The 22623-nt window shown below is 40.0% G+C and overlaps 1 protein-coding gene across 1 annotated transcript in view; it reads right to left on the reverse strand.

Annotated features, from left to right (window-relative positions):
- The window catches only part of SV2C (synaptic vesicle glycoprotein 2C), a 160584-nt gene that overhangs the window by 50707 nt on the left and 87254 nt on the right, over window positions 1-22623 (reverse strand). The window contains exon 4 of the mRNA XM_004678199.2: window positions 16232-16383. Within this exon, the coding sequence (XP_004678256.1) occupies window positions 16232-16383 (152 nt within the window). The remainder of the gene's footprint in view (window positions 1-16231; window positions 16384-22623) is intronic.

Here is a 22623-nt window from a genome sequence, read left to right on the forward strand (position 1 = left end):
TTTTGTTCTACTTTGCTACAACAAAGGCCTTTTGCTTGCATTTATGGTGGCAGATGGCCAGAACTGGTGAAAGAGGTTCTGACCCAGTGATAATTTTTAGAATTATCTTTGCTCCTTTCTTCAGGTACAGCCTATTGAATAAATCTAGAAGACAAATGGAAAGGAGTGACTAAGAATACTGGATGCTGTATCAAGAGGATGTTTGTTTAGTACAAGATAGCAAGCAAAGACGTGCCATCCCCACATCTGTCTTTTTGGCAAAAGAATGATTTAATGGGAGGGGCTCTAAAGGCTGGATGGAGGTTGCTTTGACATTTATGAGTAAACTTGTCTCTGTAAGGGCCTCTGCCAGGAAGATATAATCTCCTTATTTCTTTTCACTAGAGAAACATAACTTAAATGTGCATTATTTTTATGGTACATTTCCCATAATCTCACTAACTGACCCTCTTGCTTTCCCCTCACCCCACTTCCATCTTGGCTAACTATTTAAGATGGAGTCAGAAGCCCTATGTGTGAGTCCCTCAGTCATGCTGGGTCTGTCCCATGTATACGGGAGGTATACACGTTAATAGTAAACTTCTTTTTGACTTTTATCAGTCTGGCTGATGCTTTTTGATTACATGCCAACCTGGAAAAGCCCAGAGGAGTAAGGACAGTTTCTTTTGTGTGCCCGATGGCATACATGAAGTCATAATAAGGTAAAATGTCAGCTGAGTCTCAAGCACATTGTCCTTAAGAAGCAAGCTTTCCATCTGGCATCTTTGATGGCTTCAATTCAATAAAGCCTTTAAAAAAGTTGTTCTTTCTTGACAACATTGGAGGATACAAAAAAAGTTAAATAATTATTTTAATACTAATTAGGTTTGTACTCTTCTTATTTGAGGAAAAACAGGAGCTAAAACAAAAGAACTTTGCCAAGATAGCACAGAATGGAGGGCAAGGAAAAGATCTGCTGTTATACAAAGATAAATGAAAGTCAGCAATTATTAGACTTTCACACCTGACTTCTAGAAGAAGCTTTGAAAGAGAATAGAATGATCACTCTACAAACCAAGTGTTCAGTGTAAATTATTCAAATGAGTAGCAAATGCTGCAATCACCCACTGAGGGTTAACATTAACTTGATTCCATTGAAAAAATCCAATTACAAGGATTGTGGCACCGAATTGAGCTGCTGTATGGTTGACTGAGTTGAGACTCTGGAGATTTATATACCCTGTGGCTCTGCAGAATCTTAGATCTGGTCCAGTTCAGTGCTAATTCAACCACACACAAAAGCAGCTGTGAGCCTCAGTGACACACCTACCTGTGGCTGTTTCTGAAATAGTAGGGTAAAGAGATACCCTTGCACTACCTGATCACATCAAAGAAGAAAAATCATACAAACATATCTGAATAGCTAGATAAATATTTAGATATATATTTAGATATAGTTATAGTTAGTCACAATACCAGTCAAACAAATGCAGCTGCCCGTATTAGCATGCTTAATCAAAAGCTACAGATCATATGACAATATTGACCAAAATGGCTTCAATTACAATGTTAACAATATTTTTCAAAGTCAGCATTGAATATTTAATAGTTCATGGAACTGCATCATACATATTTCCAATTTACTTCCATGATCTTTTTCTTTAAAAATCTTTGAAAGATGGGGAGAATGTGAAATTGATGAATGTTCTGCATCTGAATAAGGCACTTCCTGTTTGTGTTAAAATAACAATGGACTTGGGCCCTACCTACTGTCACAAGGGGTTAAGGCGCAGTACTGCAAAGCTGGCCACAGATGCTTCAGCATGAGTTTGGTCCCCTACCAGGGAGGTGACCCACATGGCACAGCATAACTCTCCTTTCGCCCGCTGCTCCCCTCAGCAGTGTACGTCATCAGTCGGCCTGTTCTGCTTCCCACTCTGTCTCTGGTGAATCATCTCTCTGCACCTCTGGCCTGTACCCCAGTTCTGTATGCATAAATAAATAAATCTTTTAAAAAAATAACAACAGACTCCAGAGTAAACAAAATTTACTATAGCAGCTTCCATCCAAACATTTTCAAAAACTCAGGACAACTGTTAATTGCTTGCACAGCTTTGAGTCACAATATATGACAGAAGCATTTTTAGAGATCACTTGTATGTGTATGTTCATTTGTGTCCTTTTGAAGAGAGACTATCCAAATCTCTTCTCTGTGTCCCTGTATAGGTATCTAGAATTCTATTTTTCTTCAAGTGTTTGAAAGCCGGTTGCTATTTTTTCTGAGTGACCTAGTTGCAGCCACGTCATTAACCACAACTTTGCTCCTAACACCTACTTTTTCCTCTCAGCACAGGAATTTTTGGCTAAGACTTTTTATTCAGTTATTCATTTATTTACAAAGCACCCACTATGTACAGTAGCCTGGAAAAGGTGGCTACTGTCCTGGCTGACTAGCAGTCCCCCCAAGTTCACAGACAGAACTCCTGTTCCCAGGAATATGACCATATGTGGCAACAGGAACTTTAAAGAAGTAATTTAATAAAATTCAGGTCCTTCGAGTGGCCCTCACCTAATATGACTGGTGTCCGTGGAAGAAGAGAGACCAGGACACAGTCTGCACAGCAGAATGACTGTGTGAACATTTGACAGCAAGGGTCCTGTCAACCAAGGAGGGACACCCCAGAGGACCTCAACTGCCAACACCTTGAGTGCAGACTCCTCACCTCTAGAACGATGAGAAAAATGGCTTTTTTTTTTTTAAAGCCATTCAGTTTATGATTGGAAGGCAACCTCAGAAAACGAACAAACGAACACAACTGCTTATGTACACTTATGCTTTGTATTAAAATGATTACAGGTAATATTCCCTGTGGGAAGACCTAAGTTCACAATGGTGTATTCTTTCTGCAGCATTTGAAAGTAAAGAAGACTTGTAAGTTTACCCTCAGCAGCTCTGAGTCAAGAACTCCAGGCTTTGGGCATTTAATTTCTCTCTTTGATATGGCCTTGCTTCTCTTTTTCCAAGCACTTAATTTTCCATCATCAAATGCCCATCAGGTGGGGAGGGCCTAGGTAAGACCAGCCATGAATTCTGTGCTTTAATCTACCTATTTATAAAGTACCAACATGCATGCAGACTTTGATTTCCAAGTCTAATCTTAGAAGCTAATGATAATGGCTAAGCCATTGAAGGCCTGTGGTTTCCTTTGGCTGGTTTAACTATTTTGTGTTTTAATATAAAAAGAACACAGTTTTTAAAGAATGGGACTTAACCTCCAATTTCAAGTGCACTTTCCTTCCCAACTGACTTCGGGTCAACCTGGTGCCCAGATGTTGCCACTGTGCTCCCTCTGGTGTGCAGCACATCTTTCCCATCAGTTCCTGTGCACCAGTGCACAGCGACTAGGAGGGCGATAGCCGTGCAGTAGCAGTGACTTATAACTGAAAGGAGCACAAAGATAATAAATCCCTTCATGGAAGAAAATGAGCTCAATTCCGTTTAGCCAGCTTTTCCTACTTCTGCTGTTCACAGCAGCCACATCTATCTCGAGATATGGAAAGGGAAGTTGGCTTTAAGTGAGTGACATGTTATAGACTGAGGACAAGTGGACACAGTGAGTGAATCAGGAGAATCTGGTAATGGCAGCACATGCCCTGAGAAAGCTGCACTGGATTAAGGTATTGACCTGACTTATTTGAAGGTCACATCTTGCACAGCAGGTCATAACACACACTCCTTATTCTGACTCAGTTGTTCCCTCATTAGCATTTTCTGAGGCCACTGGGTGCTAGTTATCAGTGAACCCTTTCTCAAGGTGTGTCAACACTTCAGGCCCTGCTTGGCAGTGAGGAACCTGGGACTCTGGCAGTTTCCTGAGTTTCTGATTTTTAAAGTCTGTCTCATCAATTTGCATTTTATAAATAGCATCCATATACATCTCAGCAGATCAATCATAGCTGTTCACTCCCCTGCTACACAGTGTTCAAGGACAAGCAAGGATGCCCCATTGACTCTCTTCGTAGCTTCCACTCCTAACATCCATGGTCCTATCCCAAGGGTGCTTCATTAACTCAGGCCCCAATTAAAAACAGTGTAACTGGCACAGGTAGTGGTATTAAAGTAGAAAAGACAAATGAACAGTGTGTGTGTGTGTGTGTGTGTGTGTTTAGGGGTAAGGACACAATGGTCGAGCACAGAGTCTTGTGTCCCCAGGGAGGAGAGAGCCACACCACAAAGTCTTGTTCAGTTGGGTATAATCTGTGTCCATAAAGTTCCTCAAAGCTCTCCCTTAATCCCCACTTTTATCCTGATTTTCCAAGCAGGTATGGAATTCTTTCCACTCTGCCAGTTACAGGTAAGGTAGGCAAGGAAGGTGTGTGTGTGTGTGTGTGTGTGTGTGTGTGTGTGTGTTGCTGTTTAGGATTCATGCAGCTTATACCCATTTTTAACACAGTCCCAAGCAATGAGTCAAAGCTTTTTCTCCTTAAGGACTCAAGCAGTTGTTTGGCAGTCAGCTGCAACTGAGGAAATACATTTGGGTGTCCGTGAGAATGAGGTCTTCAATAATAAGAGAGTCAACTGGGTAGGAAGAACCTGAAAACTCAATTAATGAATGACACAGATCAACTATTACAACTCAAAACAATTATATGTTATTGTCATTTTTCTTTTTAGATAAATATTAAGAAATCTTGACTAATACTTGATTTCCTGGTGTCAGCAATGTTGGGAAAGGGAAACCACATGCCTCACAGTGTGATAAAAGCGAAGTAATGGAAATCGAAAGGGTCACATTTTCTTTGGGGCCTTAATTGTAAATAAAAGGATCAGTTTTTTAGTTTGATTTGCAGCCACTTTCAAACATCCATGATCTCTTGTGAAACAGACATGGAATTAGGAACTTGACATCTGCTAATGGTACAATGTAAGCAGACTTGGAGATAAATATATGTCCTTGAAAACTCCCCAGCCACAATCTCTGTATGTGAAAAACATCTTTTTACATCCTCTGTTCAAACTTTATCTTGAACACACACACACACCTCATAGATGGAAGTAGAGTCTTTTTTTCAGGTTTATACTGCAGTGTGTTAGTGGGCTATTTAGTGAATTGTCTTCTTTGATTAATCACATCTCTCTTCCTGGCTCCAATAATTCCATCCTTTAAGTATCTTTAGATCAGATGCCCATAAATCACAGAACACCCCAAGCCAGCTATGAATCGTTCACAGTTTCAATTAGCATACAGATTTACCAGCTGCCATTAGTGGAGACTGCACTAACAGGCAGGATCCCAGCTGACCCAGCGTCTAAAACTGGGCTCGGGCCTGAGAACCTACTCACAACTATTAAAACGCTGACCATTCTTTAATCAGGGATGTCACTGAATTTATGAAAGAAGTGTTGAGATTAGATTTGTCCGAATGCTCTGTGGACATCTGTAAAAACGGTCTCCTGGTTACTAAATCTGCTGGTTTTTTTCTTTTTTAGCTCTCCTCTCTTTTGGCTTCCTGAAGCATCTGCATGGACTCAGCATCCCAATGGACCAGGCTCCTGTCTCTGCCCCCATTACTGCACCTGTCATTGTCACTTCACCTTCCTGGGTCTTCTTTTATACCTGGCTTCTCCATTCCAAAAGGATCTTTCTTCTCTTCTGCCCATGTTTGGTCACTGATTTAATTCATTCATAATTAATTTATTCCACAAATATATATTGGGGTCTTGGCATTGAGGGATCAACAGTAGCCTTCTGGACATAGGGAATTTATCAATTAGTGATAAATACAAATATAAACAGATATATTGATCTACCTACAACACACATATAGGTGGCTTAGATAAAGAACACAACACGACAAACTGAAAATGGAGGACACAAAAGGTATGCTGAGAGCTTGCAGATGCGGGGAGTTTATTCAGTGCAGGAATACCAGGGAAGACTTTCTGGAAAAGCTGACAAAAATGGAATTCTAAAGAAGAAAACAAACTCTTGTAAGGAAAAGGATGCCTGCAAAGGCAGTGGGCCTGAACTATGGTTGACACACAAGCCGGGGCTGTCTATGGTGACCCCTGACCCTAGGTGGTCACAGAGCTCTTGAATGTACCCAGTGTGAAGGGAACTGAATTAGTTCAGCTGCACAGAACTGGTGAGGATTATGCTAAGCAAAATATGTCAGGAGGAGAAAGACAAATGCAGGATGTTTTCACTTAATGCAGAATACAGAGAAACATAAAAAAGGGTCTGTCAAAAGCAAACTGATAATAAATTCTTAATTTAATTTTGGGGCCTCCCTGGTCCAAAGGGTTAAGTTTCAGCACTATGAAGCTATCTGAAGCCACTGGAGCACACGTTCGATCCCCAGCCAGGGAGGTGACCCACATGGCTCTGCAGACCTCTTCTGTCCCATCCACTACTCCCCTCAGCAGTGTATTTCAGTCAATCTGCTTGTTCTGCTCCCCACTCTGTCTCTGGTGAATCCTCTCACACCCCGCATGTCTGGCCTACACCCCAGCTTCTGTATGCATAAATAAATAAATCTTTAAGAAAATTCTTAATTTAACTTTAAATGAATTCAAATGTAAAAACAGATACTTGATCCAACACTATTAAGTATATCTGAAATAACCTGAATGAAGAGAGTTCATATCATTAACTTTTTTTCTCCATTTAATCAATGTAGTGGCAAGATGAGTTACACTTACCTATAGGAGACACAATGAAATATGGAAAACGTGAGTTGCATAGAAAAAAAACAAACATGGATTGGTAATTCATGATTGTTTTTCTCTATACCTGCAAATGGGTCAACAGATGTCTCATTATATTTATATATGTTTATCTTAATTCATCTTTTGCACTTAGCAGATGCCATGTAAAATTGATGACCTGAGGTTTTCCAATGTCAGCATTTACATAAACTTCTGTCACAAGACAGTGTGTTCTAGATTATGCCATGTTGCACAGAGCTGCATGATAGTACTGTTTGTGTTTAAAAATTTATATTGATGGGTTAATATTTTCTTTGTAAATTCAATCTTTCGCTCCATAAATTTATTTATTATATTAGAACTGGCTTGACTGTTCTCTCGGGATTGTTTTCTCTCAGCCCTGAGATACAGAAAATCTTTACCAACTCATGTAATATCACATCTTGGAAAAATTCATAACATAACAACAAACAAAGCCAGTTTACCTTGCCAAGACATTTCCCGGCATCATTGCATTTTACTAAGAATATCTATTTACTCCTTGACTTTGCATTATCTTAAGGGATCATAAAATGTCTCATCACCAGTTTCTTACTTATTTCCCCCCTTTTTCTGTTTGGCCCTTTTTTCTGAAAAAAAAAAAAAAAAAACACGGAAAATGTCACTTAAATCAAATCATACTTAAGTGATTTGATCATGAAAGGCCAAACTAATAACCACAAGGAAATCTGAATGTTAGCTGCTGTAAAAGCAAAATGAAACATGAATGCACTGCCATTAATATGTGTTAGATTTTCCATCTAAACTGATCAATTGTCCCAGTGGCAGAAAATGCAGTAAGTCATTCTGATGAAGTCTGGCCAGTATGTGCAGTTGTTCTAGCTTTTATCTCTTGATTACAGTCTCTGCAGGATGAGCAGTATGAAATCACTCACCCATATCACCTCTCATTATAAATCAGGTAAGCACAGACCACCCTTTTGATTGGTTATAATATACTGCACAAAGGAAGCTTCAATTTCCCAGTCAAGTCTGCACTAGGAGGAATAGGGAGAAAATGAGCAAACCAATAACCTTTTCCTTAAAATGAAACTATGATTTATAGTGCTCTTACAGAGTGCCAGGATGCTTGCTTTTAGGGGACGGCAGAGAGGCTGTGGGCAACTAATGAAAGTCAAAGCCTGAAATCAGGCTGTTCTTTGTTGCTCAAACTATAGATTTATTGAGGAAGCAAAACAATACATCAGAATAATGTATTGTTGGATCCCTCTAATTGGAAATTATAGCACCATAGACACAAAGTATTTGAGTAAAACCTCCCAAATATCCTTTCTTCTGAAAATCTGTTGCACCTTTCATGTAAGACCATTGCAGGCAAACCTTGAATATGTTGTGCTGAATTTGATAAATTGGGCTATGTGTTATTTGGAATTGTGCTTTAGAATTTGAATCAATTTTCTTCAGAAACTTGCAAAGAATGGTATTATAAGGACTGCATAGTTCAGTGCGAATTTTTGATACAAACACTTCATTTTGCTGGAGACAAAAAGTGTGAGTCTTAAGTTACTGTGGTGAGGCAGTTACTAAGCTTCTAAATTCCTGGAGCTTCTAAGTTCCTGGCTCCATTAAAGTTAAAAATTTATTGAAAAGCATATCATAGCCATACAAATCAAAGTGATATGCCCATTTACATCCTAGTGTATAGCAAAGCACCACACTTTAAAGAAATAAAACAATGTCTTGTTTAAAAGAATTCTATATACATTTTATTCAACTGAAGCTATAGCTTACTTATCCATATTAATTAATGCAGTTTCATTGTTGTAATATAAAACTTATTTCAATAACAAACCTCTCCAGACCAGAAAAAAATAAATTATGCTTGAGCTGCAGAAGTGCTAGCAGTAGTGCCAGCACCTGTGTCTCTGATGGGTGATGGGGTGGGAGGGCTCTGAACTGAGGATTGGATAGGTGTTTCGCAACCTTGGAAATGATCGTGTCTGTACCATATTTACAGGCATTAGCTAATCCTGAGACCCTTGCGTAAGATAGCGACTTTATTCATAGATTTCCTAATCCTTTTCTCAGCCTTTCCAAATTACTTGCCATAGCACCTCTGAATATTATGATGGAATTACTGAGGGAGTAAATCTTTCCCAGTGCACCTTGTCAGGGACTGAGACTGGGAGAAGCCCAGGCCGTGGGCTTGTACGTAAGAACATACCACTCCCTGATATTTAGTCCAAGACTCTTTGTGGTGCTTTTTCTCTACTCCTCAACTATCCCATGCTCAGAAAATATTTAGTAAATAAATAATTAAAATTTAGTCCAATGAATTAACTTAATTACCCCTCCCCACACACTATAAACCGCATTGTGCAAATAATGCTTACTTCCCTCTGTCAACATTCTCCACTGTCAACCTCTTCCACCTCCACACACACAACCCTGGGTTTTGTCAGTTAGAATTTGAATCCAAACCCTTGCAAAATAAGAAATGTGTCTTTTCATTTACATAATGTAACATGCCATAGTTCTTACTTTCTTCCTCTCTTCACCCAGCAATACTCCACTGTGTTGTCATTATTGCTGCTAAGGTAAACTCCCCCATCTTTGATAACACTCATTTCCCCAGGGATGGACATACTGCTCTACCTCCTTTTGTAAACTACACTGCTGTGACCATCCTAAGACATGGTCCCTTATGGTTCTACATAGGAATGATAGGGATGCTAGGTCAGAGTATGTACACATTTGCCAAAGCACCGCTTAATTATTCTCTGAAATGATCTCAACGTTGGATACTTTCCTACATAATGTAAGGAAATCCCAGCTCAAGTTCCTCCACCTGCACCCCGAACCCATCCCTCCCCCAATTTTAGGTTTTAGTGGAGGTGCCAGGATGAGCACAGCTTTGAAGAGACAGGGCTCCATCTCCTGCTATGCCAGCCCCCTGGGAAATGGGTACTATTTATTTCATTACTATGTGATATACATCCTCTCTCCCCTGCTAGAAAATGATCGTTGTAACTATACAATTAGCTTTGGGATTAGGAGACTGAGAATTGAAAACACGAGACTTTTGTGCAGGTGAATATGAATAGAAAGTGTCTTACAGGAGTGAGGGTCAGGTGACGTCACTTCTCATAACAAACTCCCTGGAAGGCTTACATCCCAAGTTCTGAGGAAAATAAGACTGCCTGAAGGGGCTGGTCTTTGTCCACTTCACTACCTTCCTGCCTATTTCTAGCTGTCCAGTCTGGAGGAAGACAAGAAGGAGAGAACTTGAAAGCTGTAAGCAAGGGGCACTGAAAAGACAGCTGGGTGGGGAGAGCTCTGGACGGCTGCATTGCCAAGTCCTCCTGGAGTCCAGCCCGCCAGCTCTCCTCGGCACAGCAGCCCCAGTTTGCCAGAGCCCCTTCTCTCTGCTGGGAGCCACAAACTCTCAGGTCACCGGTACCTGTCTTCTGAGTGTCACTCTTCAGTCAGGTAGCACCTCAGTGCTCTCTTCAAACCATTATCACATTGACCATAATGTAATGGTTCCTTACATTATGTAGGAAAGTGTCCAACGTTGAGACACTTTCAATGTGATAATTTTGCTTTTCTTTGTGAAAAGCACAAGTGATCTGATTTGGCTGGAGTCAATGCTTAATAGCAGGGGATTCGCCTTGCTGGCACAGTGTCTAATAATGCCTGACACTGTAAATAAGCACAATTGTCTGGGCCCCTCCAACAGCCTGCAAAGGCCATGGATACACTTCTTTAGAAGTGATGAGTCACAGGCTACCAGGAAAGTGGTGGAGAAAAAGGAGAGAGAGAGAACCCAGAATGGAAGATTGAGAAATACTTCCAATTACAATAATCTACCAGAAGTTTAGCAATGACAAACCTGCAGGCAGTGGGAAAGCTACTTATAATTTTGCTATTCTAAATAATAGCTCCTATGGTGATTTGAGCTAAATGAAATGTGATGGAACAAACGAGTTCCTCCCCTTTAAGTCCCTTCAGTCACAATGATCACAAGGATGAGAAGGCATCCTAAAAATGCTGAGTCACAAAGGGAGAATAATCTCATAGCCCAAGCCTATTTAATAAAATTAAATAAACTGGAAGTAATTGCTCCCAGATGTGTGGAGGGGGGCTAACATCCATGTCCAGATCACTTATGACACAGTTCTATAAGTCAGTTTACAACATACTCAAGGTAGAAATGTCTGGGTTTGAAGGTTTATAAAGATGACTAAGACACAGATGACAGAAATGGACTGGAATATGTAGAATACTTTTTTCTTTTTTGAAGTTATGGAGAAAATTCTCTTAGGTAGAGATGTGTCTCAGGCACAAGAGGGTCTGAGAGGACATCCCACTGAGACCCTGGGTTACTGGTTGGTGCTGATGTCAACTTTGGGTCAGACATATGGAATTGCCTTTGACAGCCTTTCTTCCCATTCTTCTCTCGTAGCCTGGATCTGTGAAAAGTATCTTGTCTACCAGCCCTCGGCATCCTGGGGCACAAACCCCAAAGGAGGGGGTGTAGCTATGCTATTTTATCAATTGTTTACATCCTTTTATTTCTGAGTAGCATTTTATGATATTGTAGGACTCTTTGGTTGGTCCCAGGTGGGGGGGCACTATTACAAATGAAGGTGTTATTATGAGTAGTCATAAGTAATCAAGTTTTTGGGTGGACATTTTCACTTCTTGGGATAAATGCTTGTATATGTATATTTAGTGCCAACTTGTTTTTTTAACAAACTGCACAATTTTGTGTTACTATCAGCAATGCATGAGACATGCAGTTTCTCTGCATCATCATAGTAATTTGCTTTTACCACTTTTTATTTTATTATTTTTTTCCAATGCAAGTTAGATTCACCACAACAAAAGAGAGGCCACATGAAAGGGAATAATGTAAGGATAGAGTATTATTAGAGGGGCTTATTGCATTGTTTGTGTGTATGTTAGCAGATATGGAAAAGAATTTAAGATAAAGAGTTCTACCAGAAAGTGGGAGTGGGGGTAATTCTATTATGTATTAGTCAGGATTCTCCAGAAAAACAAAACAGCTAAGATATACATGTTCTATCTACCTGTTTACCAAAAGCTAGCAGGTTCCTTCGAAATAAACAAGTAGGTAGGTAGGTAAGCAGGTAGACAAATATAAAGACAGTTATTATAAGAAATTGGCTCACATCATTATGGAGGTTGAGATGTCCCATGAACTGCTGTCTACTCTGTGGAGACCCAAGAAAGCTGGCAGTGTGGTCATTAATTTTAAAAGGTTTTTTTCTTTTAATATTAGAAAATGTATTAATTTTTTGTTCTCAAGGCAAACTCTGGCATCCACAGTCCCTGAACAAGGCACCTATATTTACCGTAAATGAAAACGACTTTCCTAGTGTTATTTATTGTGGCTTGAGATGTCTATATCTCTTTTGGAAATCACGTTGTTGAGGATTCCTGGAAGATCTTGTCTGCTAGAAGGCTAGCATCCACATTAGCTTTGAGGAGAATTTAGGGGTCTTGTCAACCATGGTCTGAGGAACCGGGAAATCTCCCTCCAACAGAGGTTTGCACGGAATTTTAGCCTGCCCTCCTTCTTATTCTCTTGCACTGTGCTCACAGTAGGCGGAGTTCACAGCCTGGGTGTCTGAATTAGGAGATGAACCTGCTGCAGTAATAGCTACCATTTGCCAGCACTTAATTACACACTAGTGTTCTAACAGGATCACCACCCATGACTAAACTTAACCCCCATCATATAGGGAACTGCTGGGGGAGACTGAAAAGCCTGACAAAGCTCACAATAGCCATTAGCACCAGGGACTAATACTCAAAATCAACTGACCCTTCCTCCCTTTTTCCTTGGCCACAGCGCTAACGAAATATACTGAGCTTTCCCTGTTTCCTCTTCAACAGTTATCCACTATCCTCTTCCTTCACCCCTGGTTCGCAACTAGGGAGGAAAAAATGTATTAGCATCATACATCTATAACTAAAGGAAGTAGAGACACGTTGATAATTCAGACAAGCTGGAGAGTGTACAATTTTGAAGCCCAGACACCTCATTGTGGAGGAGGGGCCAGGGGAGGGGGCTTGGGCAGCACGGGCGCCCCCTGTTGGGCTCTGTGAGGTCTGCAGCGAAGGGCGGGCTGCCAGAGGTAGAAGAGCTGGCGCTAGCTGAGTTCAGCCCCGCATGCTGCGGATTTTAAGAGCTGAGGCATTTCGTGCTGAAATAAGAATTTCCCACTTAGCTAATTGAATGTCCTTGTTGCACACTGTCATGCACCTCGGCAGGGGACAACACCTCCTCTGAGGCGAAGGCGAATTTAACAGAGAAAATGACGACAGAGTGTTTAATGGAGCGGACAGAGCTGCAATCCCCCAGCACTCCAAAGCCTGGGCCTAAATGAAAGCTCTCAGCCAAGGAGGGAAGTTCCTGTGACTCAGCCCCTGTTCTCATTTTCCTCTTAAGGCACTTCCATTAAATGTCGAGATGTCCTGATTACGAAGGGGCGTGGGGGGGGAGGACGGCTGAAAGGAGGACCTTTGTACCACCTCAGCTATCTGTTGCTCTCCCATGGGTGCTGGCTCTCCTGCCCCCCCACGGAAGGTCAGAAATCCTGGACTTGACAATAGGTGTGGGTTCCAGGTAGAGCTACGCTTGCTGAACCCCTGGTCTCAGCTGAGGCAGGATCCCATTTTTGAGGCAAGGGCATTTCCTTCTTGGTTGGCTGTGGAGATGACTCTTTGCCACAGGAGGACAGAGCACATATACAATTTTCTTGCTTTGGGATGCAGTATCATTTGCAAAATGCAGAATTTCAAAGGGAAAACAAATTTTTTTCAGAGGCTTTAGGAAAAGCACATGGACTCTTCCTTCATGCTTTATTGTTAGCTCCAAGCTCCTGATTGAAGGAGATGTCACCTAGGGGTGGCTGGCAGGAAAGGTGCCTGGCTCAATGACATCCAGGCACTCTCCCTCTGAAGGCCTTGTCAGGTACTATGAGGTAAAACTTATGATAGGAGTCTTCAGATGCTGGAGACCAACTGTCTGTCTGCAGTGAAACTTTCTGCCCTACAATAGTGATGTGAAAGTAAAGAACCATCATTATCCAATACTGGCACAGAAACTAGGCCTTTGCAGGCCAGGTGGGTCCACTGTCTATCGGGGACTTCAGCCACAGACCAGTTTTAAATTGCCAACCCCAGGGATAGTCCAAACACCCTTTCTCCCACAAGTATCCTTCCAGCATCCTTTGGGAGTAGCTCAAGTTCTATTTGCCCTCAGAAACTTATTTAAAACCAGAATTCAAATTCTGACATCAGGCTCAGCTTTGTGACGGACCACTCTGCCAACTAATACAGAAAGATGACACCCAGGAACAGCTTCTTCCACCATGATTATGTGCATCATTGGTTGTTTGAATTACTTGCCTTGTGGATGCCAATTATTGATTCCTTCCCTTCAGAGCAAATCCTATTACCAGAGAAGGAAAAGAGCCAGTGTCTGACTCTGAGTCACTTTATCATGCCAGAATTCTTCTTCTGTGGGGTGAAAACTCAATATACATTGTGTGTGTGAGGGGGTAGGGGGTGAGATGGAGTGGTACTCCAAGGTCTTCTCATGGAAGAGTGTGGAGGACAAGCACATATACGCTTCTCTTGTTTTGGGATGCAGTATCATTTACAAAATGCAGAATTTCAAAGGGAAAACAAATGTTTTTCAGAGGCTGCAGGAAAAGCACATGGACTCTTCATGCGTAATTTATTGTTAGTAAAGTTAAAAGGGGTGTCATTGAAAAGAAGAGCTAGCCAGATGGCAAAGGTACTTCTGAAGTGTGATTCTAAACCACAGGAGCTGGAAAGCACTGTAGTCTGGATGAATCCAGCAATAGCGGGAAGGGATGACAAGAGGGTATCGCAGGGTTTACGGGTGGCAAGAAGCACTGCCCAGGAACTGTGCTGGCATGCCATGAGGCGCAGAACATTGCTGAGGGATGGTGCCAAGTTGTGCCCTGCGGGTGTCACCAGTAGGGAAGGCCACTGGAGCTGCTGTTGTGTCCCCCTGTATCAGACACTTTATTGTAATTTGCACAAAGGCTGCACAGGGACCAGCAGTGGATCTGGACAAATGATGGGGAAAGCTGGGAAGGCCCAGATTCTGAATCTTCTTGGTCTCATTATACATAGTTCCCAAGAGGCTGCTCAAAGATGGCAGTGGAGTGACTTTTCTGTTGAGAACAGTGAGCTCATAGGGACAGTCAGATGTTGTCCTCCAGAGGAAGGTGACTGAGGCGCTCAGGTCCTTTAAAAGCTCAGGTGGTGAATATGTGTTAATGGATCCAGAAGACACCAGATTGTAAATATGAGAAGCTTTTAGTACCTTCAACTCAACTTAAATATTTGGGTAAGGAAAGTTCTCTTCAGACCCAAATAATCAATTCCTTATCTATGCTTGTTTTTGTTGCTGCCAAAATACAATTTTGCTTTGCAGGTAAACTCTTAGGTTTATAAAAGGAATATGACAACATGATCTTTGTAACTCAATATGGTAGAACAAATTATAATACTTCTGGGTATTAAAGTCTATGTCTTGCCTTTGGTTTTAGCAATGAGTTAACCTCATGTAAGGTTGTGCCCTGATAGAATGTTTTAGAATGAAAAATTGTTCTGTTCTAATACAAAAGCAGAAAAATAGGAAACGAGCAAAGAGTGAATCTCTGAGTAAGTTTTACATTGATTTGACTTTAAATAGAACAAAGCATAAGTTTTTAAAGTCATATGGTTTTTAATTTATACAGTATTGCTATTTTGTGAACTCCAGTCTAATTGCAGACACACTCACACATAAATGTAACACCTCCCTCCCATTTCTTATATATTGAATCTGATTCTTGGATTCTCTTAACCGTTCTGCATTTCACTAGAGGTGAAGCAACAGAAGCCGTTCATTTCTGAGGAGGAAAGTGCTGCCTAGAAACATTAACTTTTAAGTACTCTGAGGTGGGAGGAACAGGAAGGGCTTCAGAGAAACAGAAGTGGGTATCTGGGAGCATGGAAGGGAGCGTCATTTCTTAAGATCTGAAATTTGATCGTCAGTGACAAGCTAAGATTTTTCCAGCTCCTATCCCACTTCTGAGCTGCTGGAAGTCAGGTGGGCTGATCTCTGGACTGGGTCCAGAGTGGACAAATAATTGTGTATGCCTGCCGTGTTGGGCAACTCCCACGAAAATCTGTTGTTTTATATGCTAGTTATGATCTGTGTGTCTTCCCACTTACACTTGGGCAGGGACCTCAGAACAGACAGTGCATAGGAAACAAAGTGATCTTTTTAAAACAGCAAAATACAATCGTATTTTTAAAGGACCATTGTAGAGCTCTGTCCAGGGGAGAAGATGCCCTAGACATTATGAAAGGGAGAAGTAAGGTGATGACAGTGTTGTCTCCAACCAGCATTTATACTAGAGGGCAGGGATGGAGGGAAAGGAGGAAGGAAAATCACGTGAGCGCTTGTCTGTCACAAGGCCAGTCTCTTACCGTAGTGCGGGATGATGGCCCAGGCCATGGCAGATGCATAGATGCCACCAATCATCCAGAACATGCAGAGCCAGCTGAGATGCTCACCCCTCTTCTCTCGGGCTAGCACTTCCGCAAAGTAGGAGAATACAGTGGGAATGGCACCTCCGATCCTGCCAAGAGGCACAATGATACATGAAATCATACATGTATGCCTGCGTATCATACATGCTCATCTGAGCTGCAATGGGCAGAGCACAAGCGTGTTCTAACAACACACGCTCTCTACCCCAGCAGAGAGAGAAATACAGAAAATCATGTACTGCCCATGAATTTACAATGGTAACACTATACTTTCTAAGTTTAATGTAGGCTTACCTTCCCAACACTTGAAACTGCAATTAGGATGTTATCAAAAGGTAGCAGGAGCACCTTGCTTGTGGTTGATAGAGCTTGCTTAGCTTAAGATTCCAATGGGCTTTCTGTTCAGAGTTAACTAGTTTACATTTTTATCAAAAATTATAGTTACCTGCTACAACCTAGTCAATATATTAATTACTGTGTTTAAAAATGAGATACTGGCTATGTCTTGCCCATGATGTGGAAACTTTTGGAAACAGCTTCAAATACCTCTATGGTCTGCAGCCTATACTTTCTCACTGCTACCCTATAGCATCTGGCCCCATGAGGCTGATGTGTTGACAAGCACAAGACTAAGAACATTGTTTCCCAGGTTGTTTCTGTTCCCATTGCAGTGGACATCATTGCTGAATGAGTACAGAGGAAAGGGACACTGGTAAAACCATATGGGGTACACAATGCTTCTTCTCAGTCAGGGTAATTATAAGAGAGGATGACTGAGCTCTGGAGATGACATCAACAGTGACTTTTACTCGGATCAGCGGAGCTCAGGCGAAGGCATAATCTCTTCCACTCCTTTCATGTTGCCTCAACTGGCAGGAATTTATCTTTTTTGATGTTGAGTAGTATTCCTTTGTGTACACACATCATATATTCTTGATTCATTTGTCTGACTTGGTGCATTAAGTTTTTTTCCATCTCTTGGCTATTATAAATAGTGCCAAGGAATGTAGGTTTCTTTCCAAATTAGTGTTTTATTTTTTTTGGGTAGATTCCTAGGAGTGGCATTGCTGGTTCACATGGAAGATCCATTTTGTCTTTTGAGGAAATGCAGCACAGCTTTCCATAGGAGCTGGACCAGTCTACATTCCCACACCCATATCAGCACTGTTGTTTCAATTTTTTTTCATTATGAGCCATTCTCACTGGTGAAGGGTAGTATCCTATTGTGGCTTTGATTTACACTTCCCTGATGGTAAATGATAAAGGATTTTCACATGCCTGTTGACTACCTATATGTTTTCTTTGGAGAAGTACCTATTTAGCTCTACTATCCATTTTTTGATTGGACTGTTTATTTTCTTTTTGTTGAGTTGAACAAGCTCTTTATAGAGCTTTGCTATCAGTCCCTTGTCAGGTGTATGATGTGCAGATATTTTCTCCCCTCTGTGGGGTGTCCCTTTGTTTGGTTACTTTTTGGATATAATTCCAGTTGTTTTTTGATGTAGTTCCAAAGATATTTTGGAAGTTTATATCATGGAATGTTTTCCCTATGTTTATTTCTGTATATTTTATGGTCTCAGGTCTTATGCCCAAGTCTTTTTATCCATTTTGAACTGCTTTTCATGTAGGATGCAAGATAATAGTCTAATTTCACTCTTGTGCATGTGGCAGTCTAGTTTTCCCAGAAGTATTTATTTAAGAGACTTTCTTTTTTCTAGAGTATAATTTTTGTTCCTTTGTCATAGATTAGTTGTCCATACATATGTGGTTTTATTTCTGGGCTCTCAAATCTATTCCATTGGTCTGTGTGTCTGTTTTTGTTCCTGTGCCATGCTTAAATGGCATTTTAAAAAAACGAAAAAGAGATGAAGATATTTGAGTGCAACTCAAGTAATAAGTATTATTTCATGAAATCTTTTCCTTTTAAAGAGTTATTTATAATACATAATAAGCATGTAGAAATGCATATCTGTATGTATTTATTTTTATATAACTATTTAAATGTAAATGTATAATGAGCCACAGTGTTTCTTCATGAGAGTGGCTTTTCAAAGATTTTAAAGTCACTAACTGAACATGACTCTATCTGTTCCCTAGACTATAAACATGGTGTTTCTACCTAAAATTCCTTTAAGTATGGCCCCATGTAACTTCAGATGCAGCACATGGTTATTTAACACCATCACACCAGGGGTAGCCAGCTAGGTTCAAGTCCATCAACCGGACCACCACTCAAGAAATACGCATGTGACAATCAGTCAGAACTGACTGTTACAGCCATATCCAATGAACTCAGTTCTCTGCCTGGCTTCTTGAGGAGCTAATTCCATGAAAAGCAAGTTGGATTTTAAAATTCAACAGTCTTGAACATATTTTAATTGGTTTTATTGCAACACACAATAAATAGGGTAAGATAAAATGTCTGTGTCATATATCATTTAATTCTTACTCCTTTTTCTTCATTTGATGTGAAGAATCCATTTCTCTGCACCATAAAATCCCAGGTCCCTAGTCTGTGCCTTTGCTTTTCAGTTCATAAAAAGAATACCAGTTTTTACTGACTTTTTAAATCCTAATTAATGTTACATCAGGATTCTGGACATTCTGTATGTAAGAGCTCTATTTCACATTTTGTGAAGGCACAGTTGCATGTCAAGATATGTCAGGTCACTCTGAACCAAGATAAATGTACTATAGGGTACAAGTGGAAGCAGAATTGCAAGTGAAACACTAGACTTGCCTTTTAGTTTGAAACAAATCACTGTTGCTGAAGAGGATAACAAATTAAGGGGGCTGGGCTAGATTCAATGTCAGTTATTAAAGGCGGCTATTTTTGACATGGTTATCTCTCACTCTCTGTTTGTTAAGCAGATAGCAAGGAATTCTCACATCATTGGGTAAATGCATCTGAAAAATGAGGAATGAAGTCTATTTAAATTCTTTGCAAAATTCTTCATATTCTGGGACCTACAAAACAATCCCAGCATTTCTGTTTCTTCTTGTGGGCTGACAATCTATTTGAGGAAAATATTCTTCATCCTAATTGTGGCATCCTTTAAGCATAGAAAGATATCTCAGCTTGCTGAAATGAGATACTATTGCTAGTATTTCAGACTTCCTTAGAGTGCTTATACATTGTTTACACTAGACTAAAGTGTCCTTGACTGTGAGGGCCCTATCATATCCATCTTTGAATCTACATTTCTAGCCCAATGGACATGCATTAAATGGTTGTTCAAAAGACTTGAATTTTAAAATGAGTGTCCAGGGATGGAGTACTTCAAGGCTCCTGGAGTAATCTGTTAGGATCACACACACATTTCCAGTGATTGGAAACATATGTCTTGTTTCCTGGGTCAAAATGACCCTAGGAGAAGCTGGGAGTGTTGGAATGGATGATCTGATTGCAATGGAGCCACTCAGGAGTTCCTGGAGTACTTGGTATCTTAGTTGCCATGGTCACCTTTTGACCAGATGTGCAGATGGAAAGTGTTCATTTGATATGAAATGATTCATAGCATATGAAATATGAATTCCTAGGAAATTCCCTGGGACATTTTAGGAGCTTCTATAATGCCTCTTTGTCTTTTAGAAATATGTTACAGTTGGGACACATGTTATATATAATGAAAATATTCAGATAGAGATTTTCTCTCTTACAGTATATCAATAATTTGGTTCCTATAAGTGTTGAAGATTAGAAAAAACTGCCAATCCCAATTTTTATAAGTTAAAAAAATAAATAAAAAGAAAAGAAAGTTTTCCATTACTATTCTATCTCAATCTTTTGTGTAAGAAGTTATACATTTTCTTACTTGTTTTATTGTACCAAGACATAGTTTCTGAGTATACATGAAATCATAAATTATACTTAAGGTGGTTCTCAAATTCCTACATGTCAGTGGTTCTTAAGTAGGGTTGATTCTCTTTCTCCCACACTCAGAAGACCTTTTTAATTGCTACAACTCAGAGAGAGAAATATTAGCAAATAGTGGATAGAGACAGAAATATTCCAAAAATCCTAGTGTATATAAGACTGCCATTCACAACAAAGAATTATCTAGCCCAAAGTAGTGTTGACATTGGGCAATCCCTGCAATGGGGATTTAACATGGGAACTATAAGCTGTTTTACATTAAAAGCCCATACTCATAATTTAAGACATAAAATGGTTACCTTTTATACTACCTGATGACTAATGCATGCTAAATCTAGTTAATGTAGAAAACTATTGCTCACCACATAATCATCCATTTAGTTATGGTTGAAATTTGCTCATGTTAGCTTTTGGTGGAATGTTTATATCAACAGGGGTGGTTTTACAAGAATGTTTATCATTGGATATTAAGTCTTTATTATTAACTATTTAAAAAGGTCAACTTTTAATTGGCCTTGGTAACAGGAGGCACAAAAGGAATGAAATTTGAGATCCACCCTTTATACAGGTGGAAGATGAGTCAAAATAACTGAGTTGACACAAATGAAATAGAACATTGATACTTAGAATTTCAGAGTTGTAGCTATTCCCTAAGGTATATTAATTTTAGATTTTTGCACTTTTAATTACAGCAATATGAAGACACATTTTAAAAATGTTTAAAATATATTCCTAGAATAAATTTGGACTCTTCTTTCATTCTAATGTGTGCATATACGTGTGCATATACCCCCACCACATACACACACACATGCTCATACACACGCACACACACATAGACTACATCAAAAGGACTATGTAAGATTCAATACTAGTTCTCTGGTAAACATAAAACATTTATTTTCCTCACTAACCTAAGATAAATTTTTAAGTGGGATATTGTATAAGGTAAAGGGTGCATCAACTTTATAGACAAAATTTCTTTCCAGTTGGGAACACGAGACACATGAGTTAAATTAGTTTGAAGCAAATTAAAACCACAATGAGATACCACCTCACCCCAGTGAGAATGGCACATCTTCAAACAACTAGCAACAAAAAATGTTGGCGAGGATGTGGAGAAAAAGGAACTCTCCTGCACTGCTGGTGGGAATGCAAACTAGTACAACCACTATGGAAAACTGTTTGGAGGTTCCTCAAACTGCTAAACATGGAGCTGCCCTACAACCCAGCAATCCCAGTCCTAGGTATCTACCCAAAAGACACAAAAACAAAACACTGATCGAAAAAGATACCTGCACCCCCATGTTTATTGCTGCTTTATTTACAATTGGAAAAACATGGAAGCAGCCCGAATGCCCAAAAGTAGATGACTGGATTAAAAAGATGTGGTACATATATATAATGGAATATTACTCAGCAGCCAAAAAGAGAAACACATATTTTATGCAGCAACTTGGATGGAGCTGGAAAAGATCATGCTTAGTGAGATAAGCCAGAAAGAGAAAGAAAAATACCAGATGGTTTCACTCATAGCAGGAGTATAATGAACCAGGCAAGAATAATGAACAGCCATATACCAGAGACATTTTGTGGGGGTGGAGTGGGGAATCAAAACGGGGGTGGGTGGTGGGGAGGAAAGTGCACGGGATTATGGTGATGGCACACGGGTGACTTGGTGATGGGAAACCTGTGGGGATTACAATTGAGATGGGGAAAAAAATGTACAAAATGATGTAAAAATAAACTGTTATAAATAAAAATTTAAAAAAATAAGAAAAAAAATTAATTTGAAGCAGAAGGACAAAGGAAAAAACAAAATGTCATTGTCTGCACAAACCTTACTGAGAAAGGGGAAATCCTGCCTGACTGATGCCTGCAAGTGTCAGCCACATCTGACCTCATCATCAGGAGATGGCAACCCAGGCGTGTGTTATGTTTATCTGCTCCTCATGTGCTGACTTGGGGTGGTATTTGAGGCAAAGATGGTGAGGAGCTCTGATTTCCACATTGGAAAAGGGAGACTACAGATAAAAAAGAGGAATTGTATTTAAAATAGCTGCAAGCATGACATTTTAGGGGAGAAAGTAAGCTGTCTGAAGAATGCTTTGACCTGAGGAGGAATTCCAGTGAGTAATTCTGTTCTACTTTCATTCTCCAATAAGCATGTAATGTAGAATAATTTCATTCTAACATTTCAACATGTGATTGGCAAAGAGTCCTTTACCTCAAGCTTCCATTTCCCTGTTCCATTGGGAAGGGGACATTATTTGAGAACTTAATTAAGGAAGAAGTTGAATAACCATTGTAAACTATTCTACACAGACAAAAAGCAGAGAGCAAAGTCCAACAAGAGAAGACTCCAACAGCTTTTATTGAAATTAGTATTATGGATTTATAAAAAGAACAGTGAATGGTGCAATCTATCTGGGAATCACAATTATAATAACTG

This window comes from Condylura cristata, unplaced genomic scaffold, assembly GCF_000260355.1.
Source record: "Condylura cristata isolate star-nosed mole 26May11 unplaced genomic scaffold, ConCri1.0 scaffold00007, whole genome shotgun sequence".
Classification (NCBI taxonomy): Eukaryota; Metazoa; Chordata; class Mammalia; order Eulipotyphla; family Talpidae; genus Condylura; species Condylura cristata.